This window comes from Notechis scutatus, chromosome 1 (assembly GCF_049901735.1).
Source record: "Notechis scutatus isolate UNSWTSFEM ecotype Mainland chromosome 1, rNotScu1.2, whole genome shotgun sequence".
Taxonomy (NCBI): domain Eukaryota; kingdom Metazoa; phylum Chordata; class Lepidosauria; order Squamata; family Elapidae; genus Notechis; species Notechis scutatus.
The window spans coordinates 185,766,740-185,787,682 of NC_142009.1; the positions used below are offsets into that span (position 1 = coordinate 185,766,740).

The window sequence follows — 20,943 nt, forward strand, 5'->3', positions numbered from 1 at the left end:
ATAAAGCATAGGAAATTGTTTAATAAATCTAGGGCAAGGATCTTCAAACTTGGCAAGTTTAAGATGTGTGCACTTCAATTCCCAGAATTCCTGAACTAACATGACTCGAGAAGGAATTCTGGGAGTTGAAGTCCATAAGTCTTAAAGCTGTCAAGTTTGAAGACTCCTGATCTAGGGTAAGGAAAAGGAGAGGTATAGAGAGGGAACAATTGTATGATCAAGGGAACAAATAGATGAACAGCTAAATGCATTTTGCTGAGTGTTAAATGCAAATCAATGTTGTTTTTTAAAAAAACAGATTTAGGCAAATCAAAGGACAGGATATTACAGTTCGAGAAAATGAAACAGCTCTTTATATCAATAAAATAAAGAACAATTCGAAAAAACCCATTGAGAAAAATGTTATTGAAAATTGCTTCCAGCTTCTGAAATTGACTAAATAATAGAATCGTTTTATTATGCTGAAAACAAAATGAAAGGTAGATGTAATGTTGAGTTTCACCAGATATGCCTACCATTAGTTTTTAACATAACATTGTTAAATAGAGATATGCATAATCTTGCTCAATATTTCAGTAAGCTGAGGATTGCTGAATAGCAATATGGCAAAATTATCAATAATGGTGTTAATTCCTTGATGACTGATTTTGCAGGAGTGGTTTGCAGTGTACGTGGAACTGAATCAACAGATTGCAGCTTTACTGAATGCTGGGGATGAAGAAGATCTTGTAGAACTAAAAGCATTACAACAGCAGTTGAGTGATGTTTGTTATCGGCAGGCCAGCCAGTTGGAGTTTAGGCAGAATCTGCTACAAGCAGCCCTTGAATTTCATGGTGTTGCTCAAGATGTAAGTAAAATATGCCCTTTCTCATTGTATGTTTTGCTTCATGGAAATGCCATTTGCAGAAGGTCAGTAGATAAGCTGGTTATATTTAGGAATAATTTTGCTCATAGTTCCAATGCGCATGGAAAAAGTCTTAAAATAAATGAGAACCAGTAAGTATTAGGGCTCATTTGGAAATCTGCTGTTAATTAATGGAGGCAGTTTAAAAAAAAGTGTGTCCATTTTTCTATATTATGTACACATTGACTAGACAGGAGTTCCTTTTCCATGTTTGTTATAATTCTTTCACCAAGGTGCTAGACAAGCAAAGCTGGAGCAGATGAGCAAATTGCATAAATCTCTGCTATAATAATAGCAGTTGGATTTTTCTAGACATGAACTCTGAGCCAAGCCGATGACATAAACTCAGTAACTAGTTGTCCTTTCATTTGGATTCTTTTCAGCATATGGCTCTTGAGAAAATTGCAGAGTTTGTGGTGACGAAATTACCACCTGCTTTTAGAAAATTGATTTGGAGGGGCTCTGATCCTTCTTGGCAGGCAATGTTTCAGAGGCCATTCTGGGAGATGAATTTTGACAATTTAGTTACTGGTGTTTGATGACTCACAATCCTACTCTGTATGCAAATGAAATCATTGAGAAAAAAATGCCATAAGGGGCATTGAAATGCCACCAGTGTAGGCTTTGCTTGTTTAAACCTGAGTGAAATATTTTACTTTTCTGAATATTACTTGGATTCTTCCTGGGCACTTTGGGTTGGATGAAGTGGCAAGCAGCTGAAATGGCTGGAAACCACAGCTTTCCTTCGCAGCTGCTTGCACAGACACCCTTGCTAAGCTCTATTGTTCAGACCATTTTCTTTGACCAGCCCTGTGTCCTAGCTCTGTCTCTTTTATAATTGAGCTAGTCACAGTTCTGTCTGACATTCACGCAACAAAATCTCTTTAAGGAGAAAGACTTAAAATCATAAAAATAACTTGCTGACTTTGGGGTTGGCTCTTTTCAGTTGTCTCAGCAACTTGATGGATTACTCGGAATGCTGTGTGTTGATGTGGCCCCAGCTGATGGAGCGTCAATTCAGCAAACTTTAAAGCTACTTGAAGAGAAATTAAAAAGTGTTGGTAAGGAGAAAAACAAGATTAAATGGCCAAATATGCTTTAGTGAATGTCTTAATTTGCAGAATAAGTATTGGATTACATTGTATACTTTTTCATATAAGCCTAGCAAGCACATTGAATGGAGGAAAGCTGGAACAGGCTGCAGATACAGAGTCTCTTCACTTGGCTGGCTCCTAAAGGGAGCTTTAAACATATTTCATTGTGGAATGATATTCAGTAATATGCATTGACTACCATGTTTCATGTTTTGTGAATAGAGTTCAATAGGAACTAGAAATCTGTGCCTTTCAGGTTCCAGCTCCTGTGGAAATCCAAACATGTAGGCTTCCAAAACCTATGCGTGGCTGACAAGGGCAAGGCCACTTCATTGGCCAAACTACCAAGTTTAATTGCAGGATCATCTGTTATACAACTAACAGATCAAGATGGTGTATAACTCACAGAATCATATGAAATAGATTTGAGCTACTGATCTTCCAACAGCAGTAGTCTCCAAGTGAGCCTCTTGAACTGTGTATTTAAAACAATTTCATGTTAAGCCACATCTGTTGTTTTAATAATTGTTACTGAAAGGGTGTTGTGCAGAATAAACAACAAACCGATTAAAGGCAAACTGAATAAATGAGAAGACAATGTCTGATTTAACATAAATATGTGGGGAGGGATCATAATAAAGACAAAATTGCATTCGGTTTAATCAGGACATTGGTCATTTGTGCCCATCCGTTCTTTCTTTGGCTGGTAGTATCTTTCCTAGATCTTGGGCAGCAATATAGAACTTGGTCAACAATCTCAACCTAACTGTTTCTTTTTATTGGTTTGTACCAAAAATTGAATCTGGATTTTCAGTGTGAGCAGTACCATTGGGCTACAGGCCTCCCTTACAGTAAACACTATTAAGTCTGACATAAATCAATTTGTTTTTTTAAAAAACATGTATGTGTCTGTACTGCTGAAGTATTAACCACCCTTCTTACCAGTTGATACATAGTTAACTGTCAACACTTGAAGGATGTGCTTACAGAATGTGCCATTTTAGAATTCAGTCGGTTAAGTGGGAAAGTAACAATGAGACAGCAGTATCTATCTTGCACATGGATGGAAACAGAATCGGGTACTCATGGTTTAAGAGAATAGTTCATCTTACATTGTATACGAAATAAAATTTTGTTTATTATCCCTATAGACCTGGGCCTCCAAGGTTTGCGTGAAAAAGGTCAAGGTCTTCTTGATCAGATATCTAACCAAGCTTCCTGGGCTTATGGAAAAGATGTAACAAGTGAAAACAAAGAAAATGTTGATCACATCCAGGGAGTAATGGAAGACATGCAGCTCAGGAAGCAAAGGTATTCATTATGATGTTGGATTCCTAAGAATTCCTCTTTCACTTTAAAACCACTGTTAACTCCTTTTTAAATGCCACTATATTTTTCAAAGCAATTGAAAATATAAAAAATAATCAAAATATAAACCTAAATGTACATAGGTTTGTACCCTGTGTGTGTTTTTTTCCTTCTGAAATGTATTAATCCCAAAATGTATAAGAAAGGTTTTTTGTTTAAACTTGACATTAAACAAAATCAGGTAATTATAAAAACTGAAATTATATTCTGAAATGTATAATTAGCTTGTTTCCAATGTTTTCCTATACAGTTTCATAAATTCAGGTATTTTTGTTACTTTCAATATTGTGCAACATTTACTTTAACTTCTCTTAATAATGTTAATGCAAGTTATAATTTATAGGCTCGGTAGTTTTTTAAATAAATATTGCAGAAAAACTGCTTTTGAAATTAATTGGCAACTAATGGCCTTGGTATCATTTGGAAATGTTTAATGTTCCATTACTTATTGTTCCATTTTCTAAATTTTGATGACGTGTTATGTATAAGTTTACATTTGCTACATCAATTATTTTAATTTTCCTGATAATTTAGCAGCTACTGCAATGTTTATTTAAAGAAAATATTAAATCTTCCTGATATACCACATTTTTAAGGAATATTAACAAAGTTTATTGAATAGGATGTTACACTTAAAAATAAAAACATAGTTTTGAGCTCAGATACAACTTTAAAAACTATAAACTTGATAACAATGAAAAAGAGCATAGAATAATAAAGTTGGAAAGGGACCTCAGAGGTCTTCTAGTCCCAACCCTCTGCTTGAGCAGGAGATCCTACACCATTTCAGATAAATGGTTGCCAGTCTCTTTTTAAAAAGTCTCTAGTGATGAACCAGTGACAACTTCTGAAGACAAGCTATTCAGTTGGTTAATTGTTCTCACCGTTAGGAAATTTCTTCTTTGTTGGGTTTGACGTTAGGTTATCATTTTTGTACTATTAAAAAAAAAATTCTCATTGTATGGGTTGCTACTTTCTTGGTATCAGAGACATAATTTGCTGCTATTTGTGGGGAGTCGGCTGCTTTTAACTACTCCTTAAGAAAGGCACCTAAAGGTGGCTTTTACATGCCCTCTTTTCTGCTATTTTGGAATATACTTACTTTGAAGGAATGTCATCCCTTCACAGAACGCTCCTTTTCCTAATGCACTGGGCTCATCTTCCAGCAGGCTACACTCCCCAAAAGTTTTCATCCCAGTTCTTACCTGTCCTAGATTGTGCTTGGATATGAGATGAGGTACCAAGTTTGAGGAAAATTGCTTGTAGATAAAACAAGCAAGCAGAAGAGGTCATGTGCAACCATTAGGTAAGATGAGAGAAAGGCAGACAGACAAACTTGAGAGCCAGAGTGGTGGCTAGACTGATAGTAAAAGATATTCAAATTATAATCCTTAGTAACAGAACCTGCCTAGATGATTTTAGGTCACTCATTCCCTCTCAGCGCTATAACTGAAAAGCCAAAAATTTCTACTAACTTGTCCTAAAACAATATAGTAGATTAAAATCTATCATCTCCAAAAAAAGAGACCTTCATCCCATAGTGGACTAACATGCTGATCATCATCACAACCATCACAGTCCTTCATCCAAGATTAGCAGGCTATCCTGTTGAACTATATAACATCAACTGCTTTGAATGGCATAAGTGTTGTAAATGACATATAGGCTTGTGCAGAGTGCTTCTGTCTCTGGCTTGTGTGAAATCTTCTAAAGAGATGCTTTGCAATTTACAGGAGCCCATCCAAAGTAACCTTACTTTTCATAACCTAATCCTGACTGCCTCTGCATGCAGTTGCATTGCCATGTCTGCATTCCTGGGAATAAAGTTGAAGCCACAGTGCATGAGCACTTATGCAGTTGGCCACGAGCAGCTAGTTAAACAGCTATGCAATGAATGGCTGCTTTCATTATTCAGAGGGAATTGCTTGTTGTACACTTGGGTAAAATACCTCTTTTCAGAGGATATGCAGAGTTCTACCCTTTTCTTATTACTTGTCTAATTTATCTTGCTGGAATGGTTGATTAACATCTGACCTTAGTTTACTCTTTAAACTGCTGTTACATTCTGATATCCTGTCTTTTTTGAACTAACTTAGTTTTAAGAACTAAGTTTGGTTGAGAGCAAAATCTTCCAGTCCCACCACTATTTTGTAAGGAAGGAGAATATGGACCCAATTGTAGCTATAATTTAGCGTTGTATGACCATAAGCCATTATGCTGTTCAATAAAGCCACTGATATAAAATATAAGGATAGAACTTTCATGGATATATCATAAGCAACTTCAAAGGTGTATACAGTAGCTGAACTTTCCACTGGGCAGTGTTGGTATTTGTGATTAATTAAAGTTACAAGATTTATCAGATTGGGGGTATTCTTAAAGTGTTATTCTTTATCACGGTGCTTTAAACATTTTCCCAGATTTCGTTGCTACATTTAAAAATAAGAATTGCTTGTGTATAATTTTTTTTTATAAGCAGAGTTGATCTTTCTGATACAGTTTTATCTTCTGTCTTTCACAGATGTGAGGACATGGTAGATGTGCGACGATTAAAAATGCTTCAGATGGTCCAACTATTTAAGTGTGAAGAAGATGCTGCTCAGGTGAGTCTGATGGGTTAAGGCAGCTGTTGAAAGAAAGCTGACAGACAAATTAAGTGAACTTTGAGAACTGATAAAACGTTGGGTGGTTTAGGGCAGCTGTAATTTTTTTAAACAGATTTGACAAATCTACATTTTATTTATTCTATGTCTCCTCTTTTATTTTACAATCTCATTCTGCTCATTTCTATAGGCAATAGAATGGTTAAATGAATTATTAGATGCGCTGCTGAAGACTCATACCCGATTGGGAGATGATGCCCAAGAAACCAAAATTTTGTTGGAAAAACATAGGAAATTTGTTGATGTAGCTCAGGTATGTGCTGGATTTTTTTTTTTCTGTAGCAAGTTTGTACAGTATTAAAGTTTACTATCTGAATTTAAAATGGTCATTTTGGTCATTTGCTGAGCAGTTTACTAATTACAATTGTTGCTGTCAATCATGGTTAGATGCTTATTAGCAATCAAAATTTTATTTTATTTAGGGTTAATTTATTTTGTTATTTATTAAATTGATAGATCCCCATCTTACTACAGGATAACTCTGGGTTGCTTATAGTGTTAAAAAGGATAAAACTATACAAAACTCATATATAATACAAATCAAATACTATAAAATACAATTCTCGAGCCTAACTAAAGGATGTGGAGGGAGGGAGTATGATAAGGGGGGGGGGGAGAATCTGTTATTAATCTACCAACCATGTATTAATTTATACATGTCAAAATGCTCTTCGACTATTACGAAACGCTTGAATTCATTCATTCATTCATTCATCCATCCATCCATGAATATGAAAGTGATACAAACTCTACTTGGGGCCACAGTTTTATTTTTCAAGTCATTTCTCTAAATAGCAAGGATTTAACACTTTTTAGTATGGATTAATAGATAATAATTAATAGCATAGATTACTAGGCAGAAGAAAGAAGACATGTTAATAGCAATAGCACTTAGGCTTGTATACCGCTTCACAGCTTTATAGCTCCCTCTAAGCGGTACTACCCCCAACAATCTGGTTCTCATTTTACCAACCTTGGAAGGATGGAAGACTGAGTCAACCTTGAGCCTGGTGAGATTCGAACTGCTGACATCTGGCAGTCAGCAGAATTAGCCTGCAGCACTGCATTCTAACCACTGTGCCACCACAGTCCTTAATGCTGTGGTAAGGAGGCTTGATGTTGAAGTGAAATGAGGACAGGGTAGTAGTTATGGAAATTCTAGAAGGATCTGGAATGTTATTGAATATTCAATAAAATTCCAGATATTTCCAGAATTTCCATAACTACCAAATAAAGTAAAACGTGACTGTACATTTGCAGACTCTTAACTGAAAGCAATCAAGCCAGGAAAGTCGAGTTTCCTTTTATTGCTGTGTCGTTCTTCCCTATTTGGATATTCCTGAAAATGACAATGGCATGGAAAGTCAAAGTTGTTTTTAATAGGCCCAGGAAAAGCTATAGTGTCTTATCATTCACGTTACTGTTTTGCACTTAAATCTGTCCCAACACTGAAAATGTCCACTTTAATACCTTGGTTTGTTTTTCTTCCAGAGTACCTATGATTATGGGCGACAGTTACTACAGGCTACTGTGGTTTTGTGTCAGTCTCTGAGATGTACTTCTAGATCGTCAGGAGAAACACTTCCAAAGCTGAACCGCGTATGGAAACAATTCACAATCACTTCAGAAGAAAGAGTAACAAGGCTAGAGATGGCTGTTGCTTTCCATTCAAATGCGGAAAAAGTGAGTTTGCGGTTGATGTCACATTTTAAAGTATGCTTTTTATGTGTTCATTTCTATTCGATCTATTCGATCATGTTTACGTGGAATGTTAAAATTCATGGTGTGATTAGCATCACATATTTTTTCATTGTGGAACTATTGGTGGTCTCAGAGAGAGCCATGGATTTCAGAAGAACTTGCATTTAATATCAGTATGATTAAACTCAACATTTAGCAATAGCAGTAGCACTTAGACTTATATACTGCTTCACAGTGCTTTACATCCCTCTCTAAGCGGTTTACAGAGTCAGCATATTTCCCCCAACAGTCTGGGTCCTCATTTTACTTCATGAATCAGGTATCCTGACCGGCTCAAGGTTGACTCAGCCTTCCATCCTCCCAAAGTCGGAAAGATGGAAGGCTGAGTCAACCTTGAGCCGGTCAGGATAGCTAATTTACTTAAGATGAATCTACGTGCTTAAATGGAATTTTCAACCTTAATACAGATAGTCCCCCCTGAACAGTGGTAATTATGACCAGCAACATTGTCACTGACACTGTCATAAAGCACAACATTGTGGGACTGTGTTGACTTAACGATGGCAGTTGCAGTAGTCTCAATTGCTATCATTAAATGGACCTTTGCAGTCACAATGTCCTGTATTCATGTGACCGGCATTGGTGACCTGCCTGTCTCCCCATTGACTTTGCTTGTTGGAAGCCGGCAGTGAAAGTCGCCTGATCATAGAACCCCACTGTGGCATAATGTGAACCGGTTGACAAGTGCCCAAATTGTGGTCACATGGCCACAAAGGAACTGCAACTGTAAGTTCCTCTGCTTCAGTGCCATTTTAACTTTGAATAGTCATTGAATGAGTGGTAGTTAATGAGGACCATATTTTAATCTCTGCTGCAAGCTATGGTTAGCCTATTGAGATAATAGATCATAATATTAAATTATTGCTAGTATCTTGATTGATTAGGTGCTGTAAGGTGGGTGTGGACTCTTAACAACCACATTCATAGATTTTCTACAGATGGTCTATCCTCAACATAAGTTTTTAGGTTTCAACAATGCATTCACTGTTGTTGTAATTGAAGTCTATCCACCATACTGCTGGTCATCCTCTTCTTTTTCCTTTCATTTTTTCCCCTAGCATTAGGCTGTATTGTCCAATTATTGCTCTCACAACTGAAAGTTTTCTCCCATTTTTCCTTCACAAAAATTGTTCACATCAAGGAAAGCTTAATCATGTTTTGTTTGCTATTTGTTCATAGGCTTCACATATGAAGTAGGACTTTCATTCTTTGTTGAAGCCAATGCAATGCCATTGTGTACAGCATGCACAGACTTAATTAGCAATTGCGTACAGTTCCCTTAAAATAGCTGTATTTTGACTTCATGTATTAGTTCATTTTTTTTTTAGTCTGTGACTCCATAGCAGACCAAGAGGAATATCTCATAAACACACTTTGGCAATGTGCTAGAGCTTTTCCAGGACTTTAGATGATTCAGTAGTCCATTGTAAGCTGTTGTGTCTAAGAAAACAGAAAACATTATAAGAATGCATAAGAATATTGTTTCTTTTTATTGCAACTTACAATTTGACTGTGCCCTCCCCCCCCCTTTTTTAAAACTGTTATTTCATTACAGGTTTTGCAAGAATGCCCAGATGAGTCTGAATCTATATATGATCAGGAACAATTTGATGAGATTGAAGCTGTTGGAAAATCCCTTCTGGATAGATTAACAGTTCCAGTGGTTTATCCTGATGGGTATGTAGTAGGCCTTGCATTGCTCACTATGCAATGCAAAATATTTCATTATGCATGGTAATAATTTTTAAAAAGCAGATAGGGCAACAGAACAGACCAAATTAAAAGTGAGGAGCACCAGATCCAATTCCACATTGGTTTGCACTGGCCAGAACAGGTGATTGGGGGAAGGAGTGGGTAGTGAAGGGATGGATGAAGTCCTTTAGAAGATCTGTGGTGTTCCATATTCAGGAACTTCAGAGATATCTGTAAAAGGGGAGTAAATAAATGGGAAGGTAAATCATGAAAGCCATTGTATGCCATCACAATGCAAATACTCCCCCTCCTTTGTATATGCCTTGTGATATTGTGTGCCTGTGTAAAGAGAATGCAATGCTGCTTTCATTATTTTGACAAAAGCTTCCTGCCTTATAGATGCTTCAGAGTAGTTCCTGGTACACACCTCAGGGAGTGTACATACCTGAGTAGCTCTTGACTTTCTGTGCTTTGCATGGATGGAATAAGGCCACCTAGACTTTGCCTAATCCTAACAGCTAAGTTATTTCTTGGTTTAGGATTGCACGTTTAAGTCAGACGTCAAATATTAAGGTGCTGGATAATACTAAAACTAAGAAATACAATTTAATAATTTATTAACATTCAATAGTGTTGCTATGTATTATTTATATGTTATGTCATTAAAACATGCAAGACAAGTTCGTCCATATGTTGGAATTCAATAAAAAGATGATGCCTTGTTTATTTCAAATGAGAATAAAGACTAATAAGATACCTTCAAAGAAATCATATTACTTTGAATTACAACAAATGTAAAAAGAAGCAGTTTATATATTTTAATACAGTTGTGAAGTCTGGCATCAAATTATTTCAGACATACATATCCCTAAGGTTAGGAAACTCTTCTGAAATTTCAAGTATCCTATTATTCTATATTATCCTGAAACTACTGGAAAATTATTTCTGGTAGATTAACAGTTTCTGTGATAGGATATTATAATAACATATATTATCCTGAAAGCTGCAAAGTGAGAAAATAAATATGTGAACATAGCAAAACCTCTCTTATTACTTTCTTGCATGTAAGAGCTTGGTTTTTTTTCCCCCCGCTTGTTCTTTTTTAGCACTGAGCAGTTCTTCGGGAGCCCGAGTGACATGGCTTCTTCAGCCGAACACATCAGAGAGAAGATAAAGTTGGTTTGTCTGAGAAAACAACAACTGACACAACCAGACGCCTGTACCACAGAGACCTAATAGCCTCTTCCTGACAATTCATAAGATGCCTATTTGTAACTCCGCATGACATCTGCACTCTTATGCCTGCCATAGTACATGAAAATGCATTTCACAGCTATTATTAAACATAAAAACCCTTCATCCTTCTAGAAGCAAATCTTATTCTACATCTTAACCATGTATTTCTACGAAGCCATAATTTAACATGCTATGAACCCCCCAGACTTCAAACATAATGAAAAGGAACAAAAGACATTGCACTGAATACTTGCTTTGAAGTTTTATCCCAACCTATCAGGCGCTGCTTTCTCTAAGCAACTGATGCAAGTTTTAAAATGGTGCTAATAAGTGCAAGTTCCACAAAAAATAATTCTGTTTATTCTCCAGATGATGTAGTATTTTAGGCTGTAGGTGAACTATCTGTTGTATAGACCTATAATTTTGATTTGTATTTTTTTAAATGGTCCTTTTTATTGTGTGGATATGTGCCATCAAATCCTTGAAATTCATTATAGTTGGATTCCCCCCCGCCCGATTTGTATGGATAATGTATTAAGAAATGTTTTGTGCTTAATAAAATCCACCTTTTAAAAATCCAGTAACTTTTATGGAAGCTTGTATTTCCTACTTTATTGCAGGAAATTGTAAAAGAGAGTACAAGTCCATTTTGGATCTTGAGTGAAAGTTTCTTAATAATTGAAAGAAGAGGGAATAAGCATCGTGTAAGCAAGGAAGAAAAAAATGATATGAAAGCAGCTGTTGGGAGTTAACGGCAAATTAAGTTCATTTTTCCTGTTGACTTTTGCTTGTAGATGGAGAAGGAAAAGGAGTTACATTTTACTAGAGTAAGAATCAAAGTCTGGCAAAAGGGATTTGTAGATGCAAATCGAAGACGTAAGAGAAATGGATAGGTTTCTCTTTTAACGTATCTTTCACCCCCTCCTCTTTTTTCTACAAGTATTGATATTGGACATATATGTTCCACTAGTTACATCTTTATGATTGAGTAAATTTAAGTAACGGCTGATGATGCAATTTCCAGAGCTGATAAATGCTACATATTGTAATAAAATTATCAAATATAGGGCATAAATTATGTATTCATTCTTCCAATCTGCAAAAGCCAAATAAAAACCTTTATATATTTATGAACTATGAGCATAAGTTTATTCTTTTTTAAAAAGAACATGAAACGGCAGCATATCCTTGTAAGGCCTGTTTGGGATATGGGATAAACTCCTTGCTGTGTAGGCAAGGGAGTTAAATAGCTTCTTGAAAAGTAAATGGTGAATAGAGGAGAACATTTTTAATCATTTACAAGTAGTCCTTGACTTACCACCACAATTGGGACCAGAACTTTGGTCACTGAGCAATATGGTCATTAAGCGAGCAATATCGGATTTTATGACCTTTTTTGCTGTGATGATTAAGCAAATCACGTGGTTACTGAGTGAATCCAGCTTGATTTTCTTGTCAGAAGCCCCTTGAGAAAGTTACATGATGCTGTTGTCAAACATGTTCATTTTGATCATGTGGCCCTGGGGATGTTGTGAAAGTCATAAAAATGGGGACCAGTCAGATCACCTTTCACTGCTGTTGTAACTTGTACCTGCTCTTAAAATTCCCATTAGATGCCCAATTCATCATCTTTCCTTTTGTTTTTTACTATTCACTTGGGGCAAGTGAATAAGCACAGAAAAAACATTTGAATCATCTTTCTTTCCTTTTTTTTTTTTTTTTTGTTGCAGTTATCATGGGCTACACACTGATTCAGAGAGCCAGATTTCATCTACTGCTAAGAAAATTCATATAAGCATCTTTTCGCTTCTGAAAGAAAATGAGGGAATAAGCTAGGTCGCAACACCACAACTCTTGTTTGCTGTAATTTCTCAGGCACATCTCATCCCCTTAGCCTGTTTTGTTTTTTTTTTCCGCTGGAAGTGGGCAACAGCCAGCGATGCAGAGAAGGTTTTTCTAGCATCAGCAGCAACCATCTTTCCTTTTGCTCATCAGGCACTCTGGATGCCTGCAGATTTAAATCGCTTCCTGGCAAGAAAAGAAAACACCACCGCAGGAAGCCCCAGAGGCCAGATTCTTAGTACAGATAGTCTTTGACTTAGGTTCATTTTTAGGACCAGAATTTATGTTGCTAAGCAAGACGGTTAAGTAAGCCATGCCCAATTTTACTACAGATAATCCTTTCCTTAAGACCACAATTGAGCCCAAATTTACGTTGTCAAGTGAGAATTTGTTAAATGAGTTTTGCCCCACTTTATGACATTTCTTGCCACTCTTGTTAAGTGAATCATTGCAGTTGATAAGTTAGTAACTGGGTTAAGTGAATCTGGCTTCCCCCATTGAATTTGCTTGTCAGAAGGTGGCAAAAAGTGATCACACGACCTTGGGAATGCGACAACGGTCATAAGTGAACCAGTTGACAAGCATCTGAATTTGATCACATGATCATAGGGATGCTGCAAAAGTTGTAACTATGAAAAACAATCGTCACTTTTTTTCAGTGCCATTGTAACTTTGAATGGTCACTAAATAAACTGTTGTAAGTTGAGGACTACCTGTATCCTTTTTTGACATGGTTGCTAAGTAAATCACTGCAAGTAACAAATTAATCACACAGCCATTAAGTGACTCTGGCTTCTCCCACTGAATTTGCTTATCGGAACTCCTGGGAAGGTGACAAATGGCAACCACATGATCACAGAACACTGCAACTGTTTCTAAGTAAATGCCAGTTGCCAAGTGTCCAAATTTTGATCTTGTGACCCTGAGGACGCTGCAATGGTTGTATGCGCGAGGACTGTTTCTAAGGCACTTTTTTCTGCGCTATTGAAACTTCGAATAGTGGCTAAAGGAATAGTAAATCAAGGATTACCTATATTTCCAAAGTATGCAACATTCCTGATCAGAAACTCCAACAAGTAAGTTCTAGCCAAATCTCTCCACAGATAATGCCCCCATCCCCCCAAAATGCCCATTATACCAAACTATATCTGGAAGGACATCCTTATTCAAATGCTACCATTAAGTATGTCCCAATGACTGGCTTGAGCATGATGTCATATGCCCCAATTACCCCCCTCCCCCAATTTCCAATGGCTGCAGGCACGTATTTTTCCTTTTCTATTACTTAGGTTTTGTGAGACATCCTGGGGTAAGCAATGTAGATGGACACGTTTCACTAAATTTGCCCTGCAGAGATTAAATGACCTGGCAAAAATGAGAGCATGAGATGGAAATAATTTATATATTAGTCTGACCAGCGCACTGCAATTTTATCAAAAAGGCTGCATTTAGGTTTTATTTCTTGGCCATAAGTTCCCTATTAAGTAAATTGGCCTATTTTTATCATTACTGTGTTTATGACTTAACATATCACAACTTCACTTTTTTTTTTTTTTTAGTTTAAGCTTTGAAATCTCAATATCAGGGTATTGGAAACATTGGTTGCCAGTTCTTCCTTTGAGGGAGATGAGGAACATAATTGTTGGGCTCCAAAAATATGATTATTCATTAGATGGCAGCAAGCTAGCAAGAGAGAGAAGCGGGGAGATAGCCCTCTAGTGGTTGTCCTTTTTTTTGCAGTTTAGATCTGGTGACCTAGTAAATTTCCCTCATGGAATGTGTTATTGGGAAATTATCTACAGATTTAACTCTCCCTGTCAATCGTTGTCAACAGTAGATATTCTTTTACTGTTTATGTCTTAAGTTTGGTAGGGAAAACATTGTATCATGTATGATATGCAGAACTGGTTTCTAGGTACCCGCACGGCAAATATGCACCAACACTATGCAAATAGGAATATGATAGATTAAACTCAGTATATTGAAAGAATAAAAGGACTTCATAAGATCTCAAGAAGAGTGTTGCAGAGTATTACTTATATTCTGCTAAAACTCTCTTTGTCATGACCTGTACCTGAGTAAAATGGTGCATCAAAGGGCAACCATTTTTGAACCAAGGCACTTAAAATGGGCTAACTTATAGAATGCACCCAAAATTTGGAATACATGTATGTGAGGGAATTAAATTTGGGAAGGTTGTAACTGCTTCAGGGCTGCTACCGAGGTCATGTGATTCTTATTTTCTATATTTCATGACTCTTTCCCAGCCAGTCTCACTCCCCCACCCAGCAGCAAGGAACTGACTTACTCCATGGCTCTTAAAGAAACAAAATCTTTTCAGTGAATAATATATTTATTGCTTTAACTCAACATACAGGTACACGTATAATGCTCCATCCTCTTATAAGTAGCACATAAATAAATATACTACTTAGTTTTGGTAGTATATAAATAATACCCTGTAACACTCTTCTTGAGGTCTTACAAAGTCCTTTTATTTTTTTCAAACAGATGTTGAATTTAATCTGTCATGTTCCTTCACAACGGATAGATTGGACAGAAAGTCACCAAATGAGCTGCTGTGGCTGTAGATGGAGTAGAAACTAGGCCTCTCTGGTATCAGTCAAATAGATTAGTCCCTATACTTTAATCCTTGTCCATCCCGTTTCATTTTTAAACTGCTTCCTGCTCTGAAATTGAGTAGACCAGTCCTGCCCTAACCCCCTGGAGGTCATGTGATCATGGAGAAGCCGACAGGTTTCTAAACTGTTCTGAGGTGAGAATAGCAACATAAAAACATTGTGATTAAAAAGAAATAAAAATATTGTAAGCATGATTATGCCATGTAGAAAGACAGGGATGTCATGATCAAAAGATGACGTCAAATGGGATGTGACGAGGAGGAGGAGGAGGAGAGATGAGGAAACAGAGGATGAAAAGGTGCATGTCTCCAGAATCACAAGGGAAGTTACAGAATGAGAAGACAAGAAAAGAAGGAGGAGGAAAGGGAAGATCTGCTCGAAAATACGTGGCAGTGGGAGGAGGTGGACTATTATCTAATCCATTGGCCGCCTCAAGAATTAGGCCCTCAGGTCAATTGGCAGAACCTTGTCTTCAAGCCCTTTTGGAGGACCAAAAGGGTATATGCAGATCTCACTTGGAACATTTGTTGGTGGACCAAGATATATGATGGAACAATGTCAGGTGCCATGTTGTATATACAGATTCCAAGAATTCAGCTCATGACAGCATCTTTTTTTTTTAAATCAACAGCCAAATGATTGTCCAAATTTAATTACAATAATATTCAAAGTTGTTTATGAAGTACTTCACTGTAACACCTTGTATTGCTTACATGCTAAGTATGGAATACCAAAAAGTGGGGCCTGTCTCATGTGCAGCGTCTGCTGTGATCTGATGAAGCATCCAAGCCAAGACCACAGGATTATGTGACATTTGTGCAAGCTGAAATACTAGACCCAAATGAAGATCTAGAACTGCACACATTGGTATTGAAGCACGTGATCTGTGTTGCAGCAAAATCTCAGCATGTTGAAAAAACTGGTACATGTAATAGATACCCAAAGCCTTTGTAGCAAAGATAATCACTGGTGTGTTAAAAATGATATTGTCACGATTCTAAGAATTAAACTCTATTTATCAAAAAGTGAAGATATCATCAGTGGGCATAATTCCCATTACAGTCATGCTTTGTTGTCAATATACAGAAAACACAAGGGCAAATCAAGGAGAATGTGCTGATTTATCTGGAGAACTGGTATAGCAATAGTAGTTAGCACTTAGACTTATTATACTGCTTCACAGTGCTTTACAGCCCTCTTTTAAGTGGTTTGCAGAGTCAGCATATTGCCCCCAACAATCTGACTCCTCATTTTACCCACCTTGGAAGGATGGAAGGCTGAGTCAACTTTTAGCCTGGTGAGATTCGAACTGCCAAATTGCAGGCAGCCGGCAGGCAGCAGAAGTAGCCTGCAGTCCTGCACTCTAACCACTGAGCCACCGTGGCTCATATCCCAGCATGGTCAGCTGTGTGTCATTTTAATCCAAGGAACAAGTGAGAATGTTAAAGAATATTCTTAAAAATTAAAAACATTGATTGATTGGCAAAAGCATCCTTTGCTAAACCAAACTCATATGTATTTGTCTTGCTACACATCTTTAATAAAAGGATGTTTTCTTCTTTGATTCTAAAAACAAATGTTCTATGTGAACATTCTGTTTCTCTGTTTAATAAAGAAATCTCTCTGAAAGGATGATGCAGTGGGTTGTCTAGTCCCCATCTAAAAGACCACAACACTTGTTCTAAACTAATCATCAAAAATACCATGAGCTCACTGGGCTTGGAAACCAACAGCTTCTCTGTTAAAATAAGCAACGTATAAAAATAAAATCAGGGCTGTTAATATCCTCTTTCCCTATTTTGGGGTGTGCTAGTGGGTTTGTTTTTTTCACGTCAGATTTGGGCACTCTCACTGGTAAGAAACTCTTGAGTTATCTTCTGCTATCACAAGATATACTGCATGCATATTCCGCAAAAAGCATAGCTTAGTCCTGTGAATATTGATTCGGATTTTAAAAGAAATACAATTGCTACTCCCATCTATTCTCCAGGGAACTCAAATTGGGAGTGCTGAGTTCCCCACTATAACTGTTATAAGTTGTTGAGTTAAGGGGCGTGCATAAGTGCACAATCATGCCTACCGTCCCTTTCCTATTGTCCCCATTTATTTGTACCTATTTCCTGTATTCATACTCACGTTCATTTTTATACCTATTATCTTGTAAGCAATTGTCAAATCAAATAAATAAAAAGAAATAAAGAAATAAAATCTTGAGTTTCTTACCTATAAATCATGTGTTTTCACAACAACCCTGTTTGAATGAGTAACTTCTCCACTACCTCTGTATCTGAACTATATCTCTATAGTCCTAATGATCATTTTTAATTGCCTATACCCCACTAGATGGGGCGGCATCTATTTTGAAGTATGTAAAAGAAAAAGATTTTTATAGATATCACCAGTACAGATAGTTGTAAAAAGATCTGGAAAATTATTACAATGATCAAACATAGTGGAAACTGTTAAAGCCTACAAATTATTACTTTAACCCTCTATCTTGCAGGCTTTGTTAATAGGAATCACTGGAAGAAGGAGAGCAGGAAACTTCTATTATCCTAGAAGAAAGCAAGATTTCTAGTATTTTTGTGCTATATTTTCTTTCAGTTGTACTCCCTGTTCCATACCTCTGTTTAAAAGTAATCATAATAATCACATCTTTGAAACATACATTTGTTTTGCTCTTTTATGGTCTGTGCATTGATGGTCACTCGTCGATTCCACATTCTCTCTTTTTGAGAAACTGTTCCAAATAGTAGATCAGTGACAACATATTCCCCAGTAGCCTGATTGACTTTCCAAGTTTGCCAAAATTGCAGCTGCTCCACTCCCCTCTCCTGGCAGAACTGGGCAGTCTATTCGACATGCGTATTTCAAATACTATTTAATGACTTCTCTTATGTGGAGCCTACACAGAAAATAGATTGCTATGTAGTATTCAATCTCTTTTCTTGGTCTATTGGGCAATGTGTTAAAAATGGGAGACATATTTCCTTTAAGAGGAGAAATTGCAGTTGGGGGGGGGTTGGGGGGGCCCCAAGTTTTTTTTTTTACCTTCCTTTGATCAGTGAGACCTTTGAATGGAGAAACTGAACTCCATGAGATCTTCCGGTCGGCAGTGCCTCTGGAGAGGTACAAACCTCAACATTTAGAGGAGGGAGTAATCCCACATGCATTTGAAAATGGCAATTAGGCCCTTCTTTAGTCTATAGTAGCAAGAACAGCTGAGTCAATACCAAGAATGCCTCCAAGCAGCTCTAAGCAATTGATGATTTATTTCGTGCAATGGTGCTGGCTCTCTATTTTAAGGGAGGGGAAAAATAGATTAGTCCATGCTTGTCTTGTGGAGAACTTTAGGAGCTGTTAAGTGATGGAAACTGAGATTGTCTCAGATCAGTATTGCTGATGGGGATGGTTTACAGAGTTTCTGTATTAATGAATACTCCGAATTCAGTGTTTCCTGTGGAATCAGAATATTGGTTAGCATCTTGATGCATTTCCATGCTGTGGATCCAATCTGGTAAGTTGTCCTATAGGTGCAGGGACATGCCTCTGCTGAGCAAGACGGAAGCTGGTGGGTCAAAAAGAACAGCAGCATCTGCCAGGAGTCAATCAAGTCAGGTAAGAGGTCAGATGTGGCATTGTGGTGCAAGCCCTGCCTTTTGTGTATGTGTGTTGTTCCATATATATTCAAAAGGGGAAAGCTTGCCTTGTGATGCTATGTCCGTTATCTTGTCTGTTTGCCCCTAGGCCTCCAGTGATCACATGGAACAAAATTTTAGCCTTCCGACCTCCATGGTCTTCAGCACATCTGCAGCTACCTTGGCTCTATTGGATAACCATATTCTTAAATTACTTCCCTCCCTATGGCATGGAATGAGACCAATACTGCCCAAGCAGGTCTCCTGCTTTGCTTTTACTGTAATTGGCCATGAGCCTATGGATTCAAACAATGTGGACGTTACATACCCCATCAAGAAGTTGATCATCCAGTGATGATGAAGGCGAGATGGAGACAGGAGACAGCCAAGTATGTCATCCTGGCAGAGATAGAGAAGTTGGGAATTTGTCAGTGCACTCAACTTTTTTTCTTTTTAGAACAACTTAACAGGAGAAATCGGTTAAATGAAAAACATATTTCAAGATCAATGGCTGCAACCTATGGGGAACATGGCCCCCAGTTGGCCTTGGAGTGGTTTGCCCATGGGCTCATTTCCCAAAATAGATGAATTCGGTATAATTAATTCATTGTAAACTAATTCATTTTCAATGAAATTTTAAGTTAAGTTTGAAGGTGTAAAATCATTACAGTTACTCTCTGTGGATTGAATTATTTTCCCTTTCTCTCACTTTAAAAATTGGAGTTTGGTAGTGATTCTTGGAGAGTTTCTAAGGTATAATCGATGGTTTCAAGGACAATGTGGACTAATCCAACATTAAATGATCTATTGCTGGTCTCACTCTATAAATAAAAATGAGGAGACAGGTATTTGTTCTTTCTCTGATTCAGAATATGTGTTAGGTAGCAGTGGCCAACAGAATAGTAATATGGTAATGCCAAAGAACATAAATAGCTGCTATCTACCGAGTCCTCCATCCTGAAAAGATACAATAGGTTTCTCACCCCATTCCATTGGCTAAAGTTGGGGCAATTGAGCTTAAATGGACTCCGGAGGATGGTAGACAGGAAGCAGTGGTGGGATTCAAATTTTTTTTACCACCGGTTCAGTGGGTGTGGCTTGGTGGGTGCGCTTTGCGCACGTGCACACACCTTGTGTACTTTGCATAGGCACAGAAGCATTTGTGCAGGCACAGAGGCATTCCAACTCACCTCCTGCAAGCCTGCACTCTCCCAATCACTTCAACAGCTGCCGTGCGGCACTGCTATGCCGCGCGAAGTAGCTGCACTTCAAACACAGAGGATAAAGTTGAGTATGGGAGCCCAGGTGGGCGGGTGGGCCCAACAGCAGAGTAGCAGAGACAACCGGTTCGGTCTCTGCTGCTCATCGCCGCTACTGGGTCGGCACAACTGGGCCAAACCGGTAGAATACCACCACTGACAGAAAGGCCTGGAGGAATGTTGTCCAGGAGGTTGTGATGGGTCAAACATGACTTTGCAACTAATAACAACAACAAATCAAGATAAAATTTCCTTTGAGTTGGGCTCACATGCTGGTGGTTTCACTGAGACATTCATGTTATTTTCTTGGCAACAATATGGAGATGGTTTCCCTTGTCTTGTTTGACTTCCATGTCTGGTCTCCATGTCTGGATTTCCTGATTATCTTCCATCCAAGATCTACTTCTTGTCCTATCCTCTTTTGCTTTTTTGAAATCACTTGAGGTTGGCTGAGTGCCACCTCTGCTGTGAGAATCATCAAAAAGAAAATTCTAGGCAAACCTCAAATAAGAACAGCAAGGGTCATAAACAAGCTTGAATGGTTTAATGTTTGAGATTATTATTATTATTTAGCATATGGCAAATGTTTGAAGAAAAGAAACAAAATAGTTCTGGCATGACTCAGAAGTTAATATGTAGCCTAGAGTGGTGAAATACGGAAACTAATATTTCAAGGATGTAAATCCTCAATATGGAGAACAGTTGTGGAATTCAAAACAAGGAAGACTCTTGAGTAAAAATGTGCAACGCCCACTCTTAAGCCAAAAATGCAAAATATTTGCCTGAAACCTATATTTCCACTTCCCCTCCTCCTGGGGAGGAGAGGAGAGGGGGGAAGACTGA

The 20,943-nt window shown here is 37.6% G+C and overlaps 1 protein-coding gene and 1 long non-coding RNA gene across 8 annotated transcripts in view; one reads left to right on the forward strand and one right to left on the reverse strand.

Annotated features, from left to right (window-relative positions):
- SESTD1 (SEC14 and spectrin domain containing 1) overlaps positions 1-11,853 on the forward strand; it is a 56,961-nt gene extending 45,108 nt beyond the window's left edge. For all 7 annotated transcript variants that reach the window (XM_026668059.2, XM_087949662.1, XM_087949659.1 and 4 more), the window contains exons 13-20: positions 654-848; positions 1,852-1,966; positions 3,151-3,310; positions 5,889-5,970; positions 6,161-6,283; positions 7,522-7,713; positions 9,347-9,468; positions 10,590-11,853. In XM_026668059.2, coding sequence (XP_026523844.1) covers positions 654-848; positions 1,852-1,966; positions 3,151-3,310; positions 5,889-5,970; positions 6,161-6,283; positions 7,522-7,713; positions 9,347-9,468; positions 10,590-10,719 — 1,119 coding nt within the window. In that variant the 3' untranslated portion in view covers positions 10,720-11,853. The remainder of the gene's footprint in view (positions 1-653; positions 849-1,851; positions 1,967-3,150; positions 3,311-5,888; positions 5,971-6,160; positions 6,284-7,521; positions 7,714-9,346; positions 9,469-10,589) is intronic.
- Positions 9,600-19,237, reverse strand: LOC148133130 (uncharacterized). Its single transcript, XR_015746492.1, has 2 exons — positions 19,170-19,237; positions 9,600-9,714 (listed from the first exon to the last, which is right to left on the reverse strand). It is a non-coding gene; the product is annotated as an uncharacterized LOC148133130 (long non-coding RNA).
- Positions 19,238-20,943: the final 1,706 nt, after the last annotated feature.